This window comes from Rissa tridactyla, chromosome 2, assembly GCF_028500815.1.
Source record: "Rissa tridactyla isolate bRisTri1 chromosome 2, bRisTri1.patW.cur.20221130, whole genome shotgun sequence".
NCBI lineage: Eukaryota > Metazoa > Chordata > Aves > Charadriiformes > Laridae > Rissa > Rissa tridactyla.
Genome location: NC_071467.1, coordinates 61,555,830 through 61,574,174, shown reverse-complemented (window position 1 = coordinate 61,574,174; position 18,345 = coordinate 61,555,830). Strand labels below are relative to the sequence as shown.

At 36.3% G+C, this 18,345-nt stretch overlaps 1 protein-coding gene across 1 annotated transcript in view; it reads right to left on the bottom strand.

The window, feature by feature from the left end:
* Positions 1-18,345, bottom strand: part of DOK6 (docking protein 6) — a 251,558-nt gene that overhangs the window by 27,481 nt on the left and 205,732 nt on the right. Inside the window, exon 7 of the mRNA XM_054191773.1 lies at positions 16,454-16,571. Coding sequence (XP_054047748.1) covers positions 16,454-16,571 — 118 coding nt within the window. The remainder of the gene's footprint in view (positions 1-16,453; positions 16,572-18,345) is intronic.

Here is an 18,345-nt window from a genome sequence, read left to right as displayed (position 1 = left end):
TAAATTATTGAATTATACTTATTGTGCTTCTCAAAATATTTGAAAATGTTATATTAGTTGTGGCCACTCTCTCATAACATAAAAGTCAAAAAAGTAAGGTCTTCCAAACAATTTGGAAAATTTGTGTTTAAGCTTTTAATTTACTGGAAGAAATCCAGTAATTGTTTTTAATATGAAAAATCTTTTGTCAAAATTGAGATATTTAATAGTGTCTTAAAAAAAGATAATTCTTCTTTAGGCACCATCTGTATTATATACACACATAAAAACCTACTTAATATTTATATAATGGATATAAAATGAACATCTCTGATGTTCTTACTTTTCCTAGAAACTACACATATAATTCAGAACATGCTTTTTATTTTCATCATGACTTTGGTTTGTAGAATTGTTAATTTAAGTTTCACATATTTCAGTACACGGATACTATGTTTTTGGAAGCATTACATACACAGATAAATTTGACAGATAAAATGCCTAACCATTGTTCTCGCCAGAAGGCAGAACATACGTTTCTGTTCCTTCCATCCTGGAAAAGGCTATATATTATTGTCACTACAGTGCTTTTATTAACATTCCAGGGCAGAGAACAAAATGTTTCATATTTTTCAGTCACTATAAAATATAACCTCACCGCCTTTGTCTGTGATATTAAACACACTCCTTCCTCTAGTGTAGAAATGTTAGACTATATAGCCCTAGTACAGTTTGATTAAAACACAAAGGTACTCATCGTTAGCAGCTATAAGATAAGCTGTAGATACAGTGTACCATTTTACTGTTTCTAAGCGATTAGTAATCAAAAGGTAAAAGAGTTCAATGCATTTCCTCTTTCTCCTAAAATGCTCAAGCTCAAATCCAAACTGAAACTCTCCAGCCATGAAAATACAGCAATTATTAAAGATAAGCTTAAACTTGGCACACAGCTTCTTTGGTGGGAGGGACCCAATATAATATTGGCTATTCACTTTTTGAAAAGTTCTCTTTCCAAGAAAAAATTCTCAGAAAACACCCTCCCACTCCCACCTCCCCTTCCTTCCCATCCTGAGTTATCTATCTTACTTATTTTCTGTCTACTTCTGGCTTCTTTAAGTGACTCAGATTTTCAAGTAAAATCTGAAACTGAAATTTCATATTAGTGAAACAAGTGTTAGTGGTAAAAACGTAACAGTAAACCAATTAAAACTAAACATTTCAATTAAAACTAAACATTTATTGAGGAATCAAGACAAGAAGTCAAAGCACAATTATTTGTTTCATTTCAGAATCAGACAATAGTAATGTTTAATGACTAACATCCTTTATCCCAATCAAGTACATAAAACTACAATGGTGGTTATGTATAATATTTCTCCAAATCACCCTGTTTCTCAGTGGGAAAAAAACCTGATTTCAGAGATAAGCAAGCTATTCCCAATAATTTCCACATGATGTATCTACCACTCTCTTCCAGAAGGAAGAAACTGTTGTATTATCTGTGTCAGTTCAATGATCCCACTTCACAGCATAAGCTATGAGAACCGGCAAAAGGATTAAGGAAAGAAAAAGGTTATAATTTTAAAATGTTCGGTTTTTCATGGACATGGTCTATATAAAAAAACATAGACATTGGTATCTGGAACTACTCACATTGTCTTATGAAGCCTTCACCTTGACACAAGGTCTTGAGAAGGACTGAGAGATTTTTTGCAATATTTAAAGTACTTCCCGTACCAACACTAGCTGGTGAGAATTCAAGGCACTTATCTGCTTTCCCAGGAGTCACACCATCAGCTTGCATGAACAGTTATAGTCATATCAATATCAGTGCAAAATTCTGTTTAGGGACTTAAACCTACCAGAGGCCTGAGGTAACATATACCCCCTACAAGATTGTGGAAGTAGTAACCTACATCTGAAAGGCAGACTGACTGATTTAGAGCAATCAAAATGCTAGACTGGTTCAGAGCCAGGACCCAATTACATTTTGTCCAAAATGTGCGTGTCATCTCTTGCATCCCTGCTGGACATCTAGTCTTTGAACACTGACCTGAGTCGCGCAACTGCGGCAGTGAGGAGAAAAATTCAAAGTGGAGATCAGGGTCACGGTTCCTAATACCCAATGAGGCACAGACACATCATTCGATGGCACAGACTGAATCTAGATCAGGCCTCAGAACACGAGCTTGTTTATGCTGAGCAGGTGAGAACGTACAGCGGACTGTTTATGCTAGCCATATGCCTTTAAATTGGCATTATGCCAGAAACGGAAGAACAGACAATACCTGATCCGATATCAAGTTCAAGTGATGTCTAATTTGGCACAAAGTTTGCCTTCACAAAGCTACCTATCAAAACATTTTGAACAAATTTGAACTGTTTGAAAGAGTTTGTGTCAGTTCAGCATTCTGAATCACATCCTTATTTTCTTATCAAGCAGTAGGCACTTTCAAACTAGATTTATTGCCGTGTTGAATCACAGTCCTATTCCATGCATTAAGAGGATCATAAGCAAACAAGGCAATATTTTAATCAAGACATTGCTACCGCTTATAATAATTTATATGTCTAAGTTGCACTCAAAATCCATGCAGGATTCTTCTCCTATTAAAAATGAGCAAGCAAATAAACCAACCACAAACATCTTTCATTAAATTATCACTTGAAGATATGAAGTCTTTCAATTTAAGAATGCTCATTAATATTATTGAGCGTGGACTGGTAGGTAAGCTTTCTTCTTGCTCCTTCACTTTATTCTTTAGTGAATATTCTTCAGTGGTCGTAGTGAATATGAAAGACCTGAATTGCTTATCACCTTATAGAAGACTCTTGTCAAAGGCATCTCCATTTCGGTCTAATGGTGCTATACTGCTATAACAATAATTCTTTCATTGTGACCTATCAGATCAGAAAATGTCTCTTTTTCTCTTCGTGCCTGAAGAGCCAGTCCTTAGGAAAGAGGCTTCCAGCTATCATGTTGCAATAAATGTGTCTATTACACTTTCCACAGACACTAGATTTAGTGCACAGCAAATACTTAGCAGTGATACCATTTTGCACGTAGCCATAATGACAAGATAAAAAATGTAAGTCATAGTTTGGCATACAAAACAAAACATAAATTCATCTGCTAAGCAAAGGAAACTTATTTTTAGCGCATTAAAATGGTAACTATTAACCATTGGATTTACAATAGCAGATAGCACAAGTGCAGAACACTAACATATAAAGAACACTGTGGTGAGAGAAACTTTTATGATATATTATGTATATAATATGTTGGAACAGGTCCAGAGGAAGACCATGAAGATGGCCAGAGGGCTGGAGCAACTCTCCTATGAAGACAGGCTGAGAGAGTTGGGGTTGTTCATTCTGGAGAAGAGAAGGCTCCAGGGAGACCTTTTAGCAGCCTTCCAGTATCTGAAGGGGGCCTACAGGAAAGACGAGGAGGGACTCTTTATCAGGGAGTGTAGCAATAGGATGAGGGGTAATGGTTTTAAATTGAAAGAGGGTAGATTTAGATGAAATTCTTTCCTGTGAGGGTGGTGAGGCACTGGAACAAGTTGCCCAGAGAAGCTGTGGATGCCCCATCCCTGGAAGTGTTCAAGGCCAGGCTGGATGGGGCTTGGAGCATCCAGGCTGGATGGAGCTTTGAGACCCAAGACTAGCTTGGGTCTAGTGGGAGGTGTCCCTGTCCATAGCAGGGGGGATGGAACCAGACGATCTTTAAGGCCCCTTCCAACCCAAACCATTCCATGATTCTATGGTTCTATGAGTCTCTGATTCTATGTAGGGTAAGAATAGAAATATGAATCTCTTTAAAAACACACTCTGAGGTCTCTTCAGCAGAGCTATGCTAATCTATAACAGATTGGGATCTGGCACTCATTTTGTTCTGTCACATAATCAGGAATACTGGACGTAATTGTCACCAACTATTTGCATATCATAGACATTTGAAATAGGGAATAAATCCACTTATGATCTATGAGAAATGAAAAATGTTACACAGAAAAGAATTGAGAAAAGATTTTAACAGGAACATAATGTACATTGGCAGCTCATAAAAGACACAGTCTGACACAGAAGGTTTAAGGACATTAACAACATGCTGTACCTGGCCATATATTTTATGTCTGTGAAGTCTGATAAACATGTGTAAAAATATGATGGATAACATGGCTTTCTGTTTAACTCCAATTTTCACGAAATGATATTTTTGATCTAACACACACTTCTGTGAGAAAAAAGCACCTGGATGTGAGTTGGATTCAATTTTGCAGCTATTTAGAAATTAATATATAATTTACAAGATATATATGTACACATTCAGGATCTGGCACATCTTGATATATTTTAGCTATACAGTTTAGAAGAGATTTCACATAGAAATAACATCTGTATTACAACAATGCATCCAAAAGTAATCTATAATATGAAACTCTTCATGCTGAAACAATCATGTTATAACTTGGTTTGCTATAACATGTAATAACATTAACATCTTATCTATAATAATATATTTCATTTTGATCTCCATAATACTTTTTTGTTTGCTTATTCACTGTGTAGGTTTAAAAATTCTGTTAACATATTTGTGAATGAGATTGATATACTCATATACATGAGTTTTGTATTCAGTTTCTGTTAGTAAAACTCCAGGCAAAAAACCCCCACCTGTAATTATCTGGAAAAGCGTCATTCTGATAAGTACATTTTATGTAAACAAAATACATATAAATGTTTCCATTTCAAATAAAATGCTATGAACTAATCCTTAATAATTTTCTCCTAGGAAAAACTCTCTTGACGGATTAATGGCTTCAGCAGCCACTTCAGGAAACAACAAATTTCAAACAGTATATACATGGACGAAAAATAACGCTTGGCTGTTAGATGAGAGATGCCACAATAATTGTAAGATTTCAAGGATTCTTCCCCAGACAGGTGAAACCTGCAAATGCTGTGCAAACGTTCAGACAGTGAGTCATACTTCCTCTAGGAGTAAGATAATTTACTCCTCTGAGGTCAGCAAAAGCTGGGTTCAAACCTAATTCTGTCTATCACTTCTGGATAAAAAAAACTTCCAAGCAGTCACTCACAGAGTTTGGCTTTAGAACTCCTACTGAGCCGTTTTCAGGGAGATGAGGGCATCATAACTCCCCTACTGTTGAGGCTGAATATTGCTTTACTTACAGTGAAATGGTATGGACCCATTCTCTAGGTATTAACCTACACTGCAACAGTATATGCGTTGGGACAATTTCACGCTATGTGACGGTACTTAGAAGGCTTTATTAAACCATTTCCACAGTTGCAATGATATTGCAGTTTGGTTTTTTTTTTGTCGACTAATCACATCAATGTAAAAAAAAAATACGAAAAAGAAATCTCTTTCATATCGATGACTTTTAAGTCCAAAGCAAATGTGCAGATATTTTATCATATAAAATACATCTACATTACCATGTAAAAATCTGACAGAGATCCAATGACCATCAGAATGAAGATTAACTTCAGTCAAAAAGGCTCTACATAATTACATGGGCCACTGAAGAAATTCTCAAAAGTTGGGGTCCTGTTTATGCTACAGTGCTCTGTGGACATGAGTTACAGGGAAAAGTTTTCATCTTGTCTAGGTCAACAGAATTCGTTTTTTTTTCATGAGCAAGGATGACTTGCAACCGCTGAGGACTAATGCCTTAATAACGAATTAACTTTTCTTTCTTGTCTAGTTATGAAGGTTTTCTTTTACAACTTGCATAGTTTTGAACATTTAAATAAGCAAACCGAGTAAGTATCTTATATTCATAGCAATGGTACTGTTCAAATTTTCTGTACATTTTCCCTTTTTATAGTAGTTATGCACTAGCATAATGTCATTCATGTCCCTGGCAACATTCCTGATTTACTGCAGCATAAGCAAAAAAACAGTCACACCTTGAACATAACAGCTTAAATTGCCCCCCTCTTCAGTAATTTATTACACAATAAACACCATTACAAAATTTATGGCTCGTTCCTCCAGTTTGATACAAGGTTTGAAGGTAATAAGAGTACATGAAGAGGCATCTCGAGCGCTTTATATTTTTTCAGTCCTAAGACACCTTGGTGCTGGTCCAATCCATGAGCACAAGATGGAGTAGTTCTTTGCTTTGAAACGCTGGACAGCAAATCAGGAATTAGTACAAAATGAAGACATTCAAGAAAAATCCCTTTTCCACATTCTTATACTAGATGAACAGAAGATCTTTGGTCTAGAAGAAACAAGAATTTTGCAGCCACAAGCACTGAGAATAGACCTTCTCATAGGTATCCCAGAGTGTCAAAAGGCATTACCAGTGCATACAACCCAGTATATATTAGGACCAAAAAATCACACGCTGGTACAGATAATGTTCAGTATTTGCTGCCCCTGGCCCTGTTCCACCCCCCTGCCTCCGCCCCCCATTTATTTGTTAAAAATGCTTTGTCTTAGTTAATATGTGGTGACAGTCAGGAGGAAAACAAAACTCTTCACAAACAGACTGACACAAACCAAAATGCACATACTTGATCAGAGGAAAGTGTTTCAATAAGAGGCATGAAAGGGATGAAAAACTGCTGATCTATTTCTCAGAATTAAATACCTGCTCTGATGAATGGGGAATAATGAGACAGTTGACAAGACTGAATTAAATACATTTCCATTTCCTAACCCAGAACAGGTTATCTTTTCCATCATCAGATGCTTGTGACATCAAATGTTTGGTGATGATAGAACTGTCATCTCACAAACAGAAGCCCTACAAACCTGCCGAGACATCCTGGAACAGTATAACAGCAATAATGGATAAAAACAAGTGGCCAAAGCCTGGTAACAATCAATCATTTAAACTGATGCTGCATTTATAACAATTACAACGAGAATAGGCTTTTTCAAATTAAAATTTGAGCTTCAACACAGGCTCTGAACTGTACTTTCAGCAACAACATTGCTTGTGCTTATTCCCAAAACCTGGGATGTCCACACATGGAGAGAGGAGATAGAAGGTACATTTGGGTACCTGTGTTCCTGGTTTGGTGCCATCAGTCCATGACCAAGAAACTAGGAAATCTGACAACTTCCCGTTAGACACCCTAACACAGCATGCAGAAACCTTATTAAAAAGCAAGACTCGTTCCTATTTTAGCAAAAAAGTAGGCAAGTGTAGGCACACAGAAGTGCTACTCTGGCATGTGTGTAATAGGTATTAAGGAAGAAAACATTCTGTCATTGTTATCTATTTATACAGATGTATGGAAAAGTAGCAAAATGAGGTATAAATGAAAACGTGCTTCATGCAATTTTCATTAACTTCCATGAAAAAGCACCATACTTCATTATGACAATTTTACAGAAGTACAATATAGAAAAGAATAAAACTGAAGTATTTAAATTCTTAATTAGTGAAAAGCAAGAACGATAAGCAATGCTGTACGCCAGCAGATGAGTATTTTTCCTGGAAGCTGAAACCAAACAACTAATCAAAATCCTCTTTTAATTATATTTCAGAAAGATAAAAACAGTGGTATAGATATAACTAACTACCCATGTGTTTTCTGTAGGTTGAAAACACACCTGTGCATAATTAGCTAATTCTCAGCTAAGTATTCAATTAATTAAGTAAATGCTTTGAGTGCATGACAATAGTGACTATAAGCAAGTTGCACCTAGTTCAGCGCATACCAAGCAGCTTTGGGAACAGTCTGCGGTGGCTATATAGGGCTCAACAGAGTTTGGAGAGAAAAAAAAGGGGGCTCATTCCCAACATTGGAACAGGCTGCTCAGTGAAGTGGTGGAATCGTCATCCCTGGAGGTATTTAAAAAACAGACAGATATAGCACTCAGCAACTTGTCAGTGTTAGGTGGTTTTTGTCAGTGTTAGGTTGATGGTTGGACTAGATGATCTGAAAGGTCCCTTCCAACTTAGGCAATTCTATGATTAAACTAGAGCAGGGTAGGTTTAGATTAGACATTAGGAGGAAGTTCTTTACAATGCGGGTGGTGAGACACTGGAACAGGTTGCCCAGAGAGGTGGTGGAGGCCCCGTCCCTGGAGACATTCAAGGCCAGGCTTGATGAGGCTCTGAGCAACCTGATCTAGTTGAAGATGTCCCTGCTTACTGCAGGAGTGTTGGACTAGATGGCCTTTAAAGGTCCCTTCCAACCCAACACATTCTATGATTCTGTGCTTCTATGATTCTACGACTACCAGCAGCGGCAGCCCCCACCGAGGACTATTCCCAGGGACAGAGGAGGGTTGCACAGGACCGTGCTTTCTACCCTGAGTGAGAATGAAAGCCCAAGGTAGACAAGAGGCAGAGAGAAGATGCATCCTTAGTTCCTCAGTCCACAGACTTGGGGCAGAACAGCCCTGCCTGCACAGGGGGACAAGCTGTGCCTTCCTCGGCAGGCTGCTGGATTTTCTCCACTGCCTTGGGCTGGGCCTGAGGGGTGGCATTACTGCACAAAGGGGAAGACAGGACACTGCTGAGAACACAACCACCCATGCCACTTTGTGTCACACGCAGTACCAGGTCAGAGAAAATAACTACTTCACAGTCCCAGTGCATGTAAACTTGGCCTAACAGCAATAACATAAATATCTGAGTCATTAAAAAGAATAGTAAGGATCTTTTCATTTCAGCCTCACTCTCCAGTTAAGGTGTTTGCTGCTGAACAGTGAAAAGCCTCCTTTCACTTAAGCCCTCACGTCTACTGCCTGTAGTCAAGATAGGTATGGCTTTATGGTACACTGCTCTGCTACTCTGCACTGAATCCTCGTGTGGACGTTTTTTGTCAGAGGTAGGGAAGGACAGAGCCTTTGATTTTTATAATGTAAATTCCAGAGCCTGAAGTTATACACTACTGTGCCGCTAACCCCACCCTTCCTCCCGTTTCTACCAAGTCCTTTCTCTCTTATCTCTTTCCCAGTCTGGTATTGCATTTTCCTTTCTTCCATATAGATTTATAACAAAATATCTCATTTTTTCTTAAACCCAGGGTAATGAGCCTTTGATTAAAATCCTTTCCCAAAAAGCAACTTCAAAGAATTTTGAAGGATAAATAAATATCCAGCAGCTAAACAGCAAACTTTTAGTATTCAAAGGAGGAGCTGGCAGACTTCAGTTTTGGAAAAGAGGAAAAAATTTCACTTTGGTAAAATCTTGCGAACTCTGCACTGGGAGGAAATTCCCATTGTTATTCACAGTTCTTACTTCTGTGAAATTTATCTTAGTTTCTTACAGTGTATCATTTTGATCAAATAAAAAGTTGGCAGGATATAAGAATTCACCAAGATGAAAAGGCTTTTTTGAACAAATAGAGAATGAAAGATGTTCTAAGATTTTTTGAACATTTTTTTTCTCTCTACTGAATAATACTATGATTTTTTAATCAGTTCTGCACAGCTGAAATTCACTATGGAGTTAAAAAGAATATATTCTTATTGCTCGATTAAACTGAACATACTGAGTAGGGTGTCCATTGTGATTAACTTGGCCTTACCATGAAAATAAATAGGTCTCTACTAAGATCCCATTTTATATCACAAACATTAGAATGTGAAGGGGGGGTTGGATCTTTTTTCCACTGAAGTAGAATACAATCAATTGCACTTGGAATCCTTGGGCTTGGCTACTTTCCTCATTACTTCTGGCAAAGGTGGTATTGGTAACATCCCCCCCACTCTTCCCATTACACAGCCTATTTTCAAAACCTATATTGTTTCTAGATTATAAAAAAAAAATTGTGAACATGTTCTACAGAAGTGTAAATTTCAATAATTTTTATTTTATTTAAAAATAACTATTGAAAGAAAAAGAAGTATAAACAATTCTTGCAAATAGATACTAAAGAAAGTGCATGTTTTGGCAGGTACTTGTTTCACAAATGTGCAGGCTTCCCCATGCCCTAAATTGTTTTAAAGGGGGTTTAATGCATCCATGATTTTGAGTAATAATTTGACTAGGAAATCTGGTTTATCAGCACAGAAATATTTCAATTTGTTTGAAATTACAAAAACGAACCGACAATCTTCTTGATTCTAACAGTGATAACATACTTACCACGAAATAAGATAGCCATAGCTACAGCAGTCCAGATGTATTGGTAAAACGATTCAACAGAAAAAAGCAGTTTTCAGAAAATTGACCCTTGACAAGTATTTCAATTTTCTCTTTGATACAACGTAGCAAACCTTTCTTGTTCAGACAATCCAATACTGGATGACAGTTAGCATCCATGGAGCTACACTCCCACTACACATATTCTTTCACTGAAGCTGTCATGATACAATGCAGGTCCTTGAATTTTACGGGACAGCAGAGAGATCAAATGACTGTAGCATACTTGTAGTTAGTCTCAAGCTAACTCAGAGCAAAGATTCCTGGTTTCAGGTAAACTAAGCTAGGGGCAAAGCTGGATTTGCTTCTCAAACTAACAGTGAGGAAGAAGCTAGTGTCATCACATATTCATGAAGTCATTAAGCTAAGACATGAAAAGAGATTTATAACTAAGAATTTGTGTAGTTTGCACTGAAGAACTTACATTTGTTGTTTTTTGGAGGGGAGAGAAGGCAATCAGCCAATATTTAACCACTCTTCTTACACCAGGCTTTCAGTTGTAACTTGAGACTACAGTGGGTCTATGCTTTCTGGTCTAGCACAGAACAAGATCATTGACAAGTGATCTCACTGGAGGACCATCTTCCGAGAGAAAGGGCATCACAATATAGGGCTTAAATGAAATCAGAACCTCTGAATTTGACAACAGAATATGCTTTATTAATCTTTTTTGGCTTTTTCCCCCTATTTTTCATGGCTCATAACTGTAAAAACCTCTTACCTCAGCAACCATTTATCAGAATGAAAGGGAATATGTCAAGATACTCTTTAGGGCTTGTCAGTAATGCTCTCAATTAGCTATAACGATCACTGTTGAACAAAATGACGTTCTTCTTTACTAGTTTCTAAGACACTTCCCATGTCCAATATGCCATTTTAAAATCAGTCTAGTTATGCACTATTTTGTACAGAATTTCAAAGCTCAAAAGAAAAGGATCAAATCTACTGCATAAGACTTGAGAAACCACATAATGCAGTCATTTTAAAAAATGTAGCTCTTTACGTAGTTTCTACTCAGTAAGTATCTTGTTTCAGGTGTCCTTTATTCATACTTCAAATTTTATAGGCTTCATTTACTAATGTGAAAATCCTGATGAGATTCAGCAAAGGAAATGGGAAGGTGGCAGGCTATAAAGCATTTCAGCTTTAGCTGCTGGTAGACACTTAGTGAAACATTACTGAGTGATCAGCTTTATATAACAGATATATTCTAACATTTCATGTCATTCACATTATTCTGGCATCAAGATTAGATGAGGAAATGGATTCTGTACTCTATGGCTGGGCATATGAACAAACAATGGAAATGCCAAAATGACGAACGTCCTCCAATTCATTTTAGATACTTTAATTTGCACAAAACTGCAGAAGCCCACATAGGAAATTCCTGCAGAATTAGCCTAAGGAGGGTTGAAAAGGATGATTCAAACCCTTCTAAATATTTAGCAACTCGAATATTCTCTGATTAATTTTAACGACATATCAGAGCATTCACTTTGAAAAGGCTGGAAACTTACATAGCTGGGAAAAATCAGTTGTGTATGACTTTGTCTCCCTTTTACATACAAAACCTTTTAGCTGAATGGGTTAACACTACATGTTATTCTACTTAAAATATATTTAAATACAAGAGAAGGGTGAGCTCTCACTTAACAAGGCCAAAAGACGAGGGGCAAGGCCAAAAAGGTACCAGAGTTTCCCTCTGTTTTGATTTGCAAAAGCAGATTTATTTTTCTTGCATCTTTAGTGTGAAATACAAAAGGTAATTGTATCAATGGCAAAATTCCTACAGACTTCATCAAAGCCAGTTTTTCCTTTTGTGTGTTTTTGATTTTGATGTGTACTAACAAGCTTAACTGATGCTTCCAGTTAAGTCTCTTCTCATTTAAGACAATAGTTTTATTTCTTGAAGTTCCTCACTAAATTTAAAAATGTGAGACTCTAGCTCTTTGCAGGCATCTTTTGGTGTAATCTAATTACTTTGCTATTGGTTTACAACGAACTGTGGCAAGCATTTGTGAAAGACCAAATAAGCATTCGTGACAAGCAAATTGTGATTAGCAACTTACTGTGGAAAAAACACTACCGTTGTCTTTAAGAGGAAACCATGTAAGATGTTACTGGTGTCATTCTTATACAAATATACATTCCTTCACATGAGTGCTCTCATAGAAATGAACAGGATTGCTTAGGTGCATAGGTGTTCATCACTTTGAGTATGAATGGCAAAACCAAAGTGCAAATAAGGAATACAAGCCAGACTCAAATGCAACAGGGGTGATTGAAAGTGATTCTTAATTTTGAATTTCTTGGAGAAAGGCCAGGCTGTAATTAGATTTTCTGAACATAATTTCCTCAGGGATTTCAATAACTGCAATACCAAAAGCTAATGCAGGTTTCCATACCAAAATTTTGCTTGGCCTTATTTGTTCAATAATACCCAAACTGACTGTGTTTAAAATTTGTACTATCAAAATTCTCTACAAGAAGAGCTACAACACTAAGTTTCCGCTAGCTGAAAATTCAATCTGCAATCCTTTTTTCATCCTAAACAAATTTAAACCCTGAAATGCAAAATTTAAAAATATATCATGCATTAACAGTATCTATTATCTTTTGATGCATAAAAAGATATGTGCTTTGTTTCTCAATTTTTAATATCTTGTAAAACTGTGCTAAAGCATATGCCAGGTAATAACAATAAACAATGAGTTAGGAGGATACATCCAGGGATTTTTCTTCATGCTTACATGGCTTTTGTACTTGTTTTGTTCTCCTTAACTATAACTTCAGTTCACAAGGTTGCTCTTGACTTGTAATTTTTGTATTTTTGTAAATCCTTATATATAGGACAGCATAACATACCAATGAAAGTTAATCTTCTGTCGGGCTCTAATTCTTCATAAAGTTGTCTATTATTCATGAAAATGTACAATTAATTTAAGTCTTATGTATGCACAAAGAATCACGTATAAGTAATACTTTTTTCTTTTTTCTCCATTACTTAAACTATTTTATGATAAAAATCTGTAAGGACACTATTTCACTTCTGAATTGCAATTAAAGGCAAGACCTGGATTCTTAATATGCACACTTTAGAAAGAGGCATTGTGATTTGTGAAGCCGTGGGCATTAATTGGGATTTTAAGTGAAATCATTCCAACACAGAAGATTAGACCGGAATTTAACCTGATGGCTGTAAAAAGTTTGTGCTGTTTTCTGGTGTGGCAGCAATTCCCCTTTTCTTTTTATTGTGCACGTGACGGGGCTTGCCACACGCCAAATGTCACATCGGATGGAGAGGAGAGGCAACATACAGCGCTGAAAGGGCACCCCTGTGTCAGCTAATGAGGCTCCGTGCCGCAACCTCTACAGCGGATGCAGGTCATGGATGGAAACTCTGTCAGACCTGCAGCGTTAGACTGTAAAATCTGAAGTGAATACTGGTAGTGATGTGCTGCCACTACCAGTTGATGACCCGAACACCAAGTTGTTCCTATTGACAGAATTAATTAGACAACTAAATTACTACTTTTATCTTAGCAGTGCAATCAAGAACTGAAAAAGTGCAGGGAAGACACAAATGGAAGTAAGGCGTATAAAGAGAGAAAACAGTGACCTCATTTTAGGATATTTTGTGCAACCTGTGTTCCTTTAGCAGTATTATTCTGTGTTTCAATCTTTTCAGGTCTTTACATGTAAGTGTTTTCATGGGCAGATGGAGGATGATAAACCCAGTGCCATTTATTGAATTGTCTTTTCTCACCTGAAATGTAGTCTGTTTTTTTTAAAAAAAAAAGAACCACAAAACCCCCCACCTTCTTACTCTATAGCATATTCATTATCAGATCAACTCACACTACTAATTAAGTTAAATTCGACTGCTAAATAACTCCCAAAGAGCCAATTTATATAAGGTAGTATGAGCACATATTCATTTCTCCTTATACATCACCAGCTGTTATTAATTAAATTCTAGTCACTTCAGACTGCAAGTTTGAAATAATTGCCACTATGAAAACACTTTTGCACTGTACTTAACCTTGAGTTCTGCTGTTACTTTTCTGATTTTGATAGTAATCTGAATACAGGCAGACACCACTCTAGTTATTTCATTTTAGAGTTTGTTATATTTTCGTTAGAGTTTGTCATACATATTTTTTTTTATTCAGAGGAATGTGTGGAATTTTCAGATTCATTTCTTGAATGTAAAAAGCTTTGCCATAAATACACATGAAGTGTAGAACTGAGTTTGATGGATTATTATCTAAAGAAAACGACTCCTCTCTGAGGGTGTAATAGGCCTTTTCAAGTTCGGAGGAGATCACAGCGGCAGCAAGTGATTTTTCCCTCTGCAACAGCTCCTCTCAGCTGGCTGCTGTACTAAGGTGAGGGTTGAAGTGGTGCTCGCAATCTGCTTCCTCGCTACCCACCTTCCACCCACATCTATGAAGCATCTGTGGGCTGATGCTTTGACAACTGGTAGGTCTCTGCTGTGCAAAGACTATCAGTATGAACAGGTATTAGGAGGAAAAGGTGTATTTTGGGCTCTCTTCAGCTTCTGTGCAAGTACATTGCATTTAATTAGTCATTGCAGCAGCAGGTTCAAAGAGATCTTCATTACAGATAATGAATAATACTCTTGCATGTAATGGTTTTGCAACCAGAGGGAGACAAAATTGTCCTCTGGATGCATTTCTTACCCCACCCTTAAAACTGAACTAGTCTCTCCTGGAATCAGCTACACTTTCTCAAGTTTCAGTCATCATAGTACATGTAAGAGAAATTACGAACTTATGGTCTGAAATATTTATTAGCCCCATGTTTCAGTGGAAGTGTGGATAAAATCTGCATACTTCCAAACAGTAAAATTCTTGTATTTTTAATAATGCACTTCCAATATATTTCCCCCTGCAAAATCAATTAGTATAGATATTAAACTTTTAATTGATATATCAAGTTTTGCTTTCCTTTAGTGCAAAGGCCGTCTGTAAAAAACAAAAGATTGCAGGGAAAGAATAATGTTCTATACATTTATCTCACTTCATGTATACCATAACACATTTACTATCTTTTTGCCAAAGGAAAGACCCATCAAGGAACATAAGAAAAGGTACTCTAACATCTCTACAAATAAACATTTTTTTGCATACTTATTGTGTTTATGAAAAAATATCAGTGATATGATGAATATTTTTAAGGTGATCTACATGCACAACTTTTTTAACAAACAACTTCTGTAAGGTTATTTTCTTTTTTCCCATTACTGTTATTTAAGACTATAACCATGATTAGAAATTCACCTTTTCTTTGTTGGATGGGGAATGATGGGAAACAAATGCTGTACCCTTTAATGAGTCACCCAGTAAATTCACAGCTCAGCTTCTGATTTTAATTTATGTGATAATTTACAGATTAAAACACTTCATGTCTTTCATCTATATACTGCGTTTCCCTTATTTTCATGAAAACACGTAATATATTTTCTTGCATTGAGTACTCTTGTTTGTGATCAGTTTCTAACCTCCTATCTAAATGTAAATTGCTTACGCAAACAGATTATTAAGAGACAAGTGAAACGAAATCCTTAAGCCCTTTCCAAGTAATACAATGGAATACATTTATGATATGTTGTTATTTTTTAAAAGTGAAAACAATACTATTAACTAAGGTCTAAATTTTAAGTGTAACAATAATTTCAGTTTCCTAAAAGATACAAATCAATTTCAGCTTAAGGGCAGTGCATCATCATCATCATCAAGTTATGTTAATTACAGTGTTTAAAGTCATAAGCAAATAGCTTAGAATCTAAACATATGAAAGAGAACTGGAGACAAAACATAACGATATGTATATACAGAAGGACTGTATAAAGGTCCAATCAACCGTTTATCTGTATGATTCGCCAAGCAAATTCACCAAGGATAGTTCTTATTTCTAGAATTATTTTGTTTTAATCTTGCAACTCATACAGCCACTTTATGTAGATTTAATTGGGCACCCTGAGGTTGCCCAAATACGTACACAGTCTTATTGGAAGAAAATACTAAAACAACCTCACATCCATTAGCTACTGAGAAGCTATGTTGAGCCAAATTGTCTATCCAGCTTTATGTGGTGATTTTGGGAATAATTTTCACCATTAGTTTACAAAATGACTGAAAGAAACCTGTTTTATGTAAATTTGGGAATCCTGCTGAGGTTCCTGACAATTGATAGAATGAAATGGAGAGAAAACAACCAGTGCAAATAAAAAGCAATTTGCATGAATTCTGGTCAAATGGAAAGAAGCTAATGGACATGGCATTTACTTATACGGAACTTGCCTTGTAAACTGTAGATTTCTCCAACGCTGTTCTGCCGGGTGATATGATGCCAATATGCACTACGAGGAAGTGAGATCGACTTGGATAATGTCATTGGTTCAGACAGACTGGTCTGGAGCTAAAAAACAAAGCAAACATAAATGGAAGATCACACATAACCATACGTGATAGGTAATCTGAAAACTGTAAATTGAACCAATGTTGTTATGAAGGTAGTGTTTTCTGAATTACCACAGGTTTTATACCGTCATTGAAATTGTGTTATAAGCGTCAGCACTGTGAATACTCTGTAAAAATCTGCAAAAGTATATTTGGGTATAAAGGTTCATTAGCACAGCTTAATATTAGGACATAAGAATATGTCCCTATTTATCTACAGCTATTTTTATTGCTGCCAGGATTTTGTTATTTTTCTATTTTAACTTTAAGATAATGAACAATTAACGTATGCCTGAAATCTTAAGACCCTCTACAATCACAGTTCTTTTTGGTCATTTAACCTGCATATTGGATTGAATATTCAGAAAGATGCTAAGAGAGAATCTGAGACAATCAGTAGAGAATTAGCAATGAAGAGTCATTAATCCCCTAATCCTCCATTCAAGTGGAAGCATCTCATCACCAGTAGCAGGTTACAGCCTCAAGAGAAAATTTTCCAAGTCCGGAGGACTTCATGTAACTGAAACTGTCAATTATATGACAAGTGTTCATATGTACAAAAGCTACGGCACAGAAACCTGACAGGAGGAATGTAAACTTTATTAAAGAGAGCTCTGTCTCCAATGCATGATGTGAATGAAAGACAAGACTAGGCTACAGAAAAAAAAGAATGATGGAGGACTGTACATCCTGACAGTCTCTCTGGATATAGCTGTATAACCTGTGCTTTGTCTGTCTAGAAGAAAAGAGAACGTATCTGCAAAATTTTTGTACTTCTGGCTTTACAGAATATAAAATGTGATGAATAATTTGTGGGATCTAACAAATCACAGTGATGCTGTGGGGCATGTCATTTCTTCAGGGGACTTCTGGAAGGATTAACACTAAGGGATCAACTACGTCTGCAGATTTAGAGTAGAAAACCCCTTAATTTCAGGAGCAGCACCAGGGTGATATTCTGAAAGGGTATGCCTAGAAACCCACATTTTCAGAGAGTCCAGCTACAAAGCAGAAGGCATTCAAGGTTTGGATAATTTACCGCAGGCTAATGATTAACTCCTAGGCATTCCTCATTCAGAATCTTAATGCCAAATGGAAAAAAACCATTTTTATCTATAGAAACGTATCTTATTCTATAATAAAAAATCCCTCTTTTAGAGACAGCATCCACCCAGAGATCCACAATTATTTCATTTTTGAGTATTAACACACACTGATGTATGGCAGATATTTTGCTTCAGATCAAGCTATTGTAATTACTTCTGTTGTTGTTTTCTTAAGAATTGTCATCAAAATTACTCCCTGTCTACAGCTAATGTCTTTTCCGCTCATTTATAGCCAAATAGTACATTTCATTTGTCAGTGGTGCAGATCATCACTGGAAGCTATTCGATACAAAGTAGAGAGCTTGCAGAAACATTTCCTCCATTAAAAAAAAGTTCAAAAGCCTTATCACAAGAATTTTATTTTTAGGAAGACTGGAGAATTTAAAGTTTATTGATACAGAGAATTGCCTTTATTGTGGAGATCAGAACCAAAACCTTCCAAGTTATTTTACCATGTTAGTATAGCAAGGGTAACAATGGTAAACTTCTTGAGTAAGAAAAATAAAGAAAATAATGTAAATTCAATACACAGATGAATTCTTCATAATTTATTCACCCAAAAAGTAAATTCTAGTCTTGAGGTAACAGGCAATACTTTTTGCTAGTGTGTATTCTTCAGAATAATAA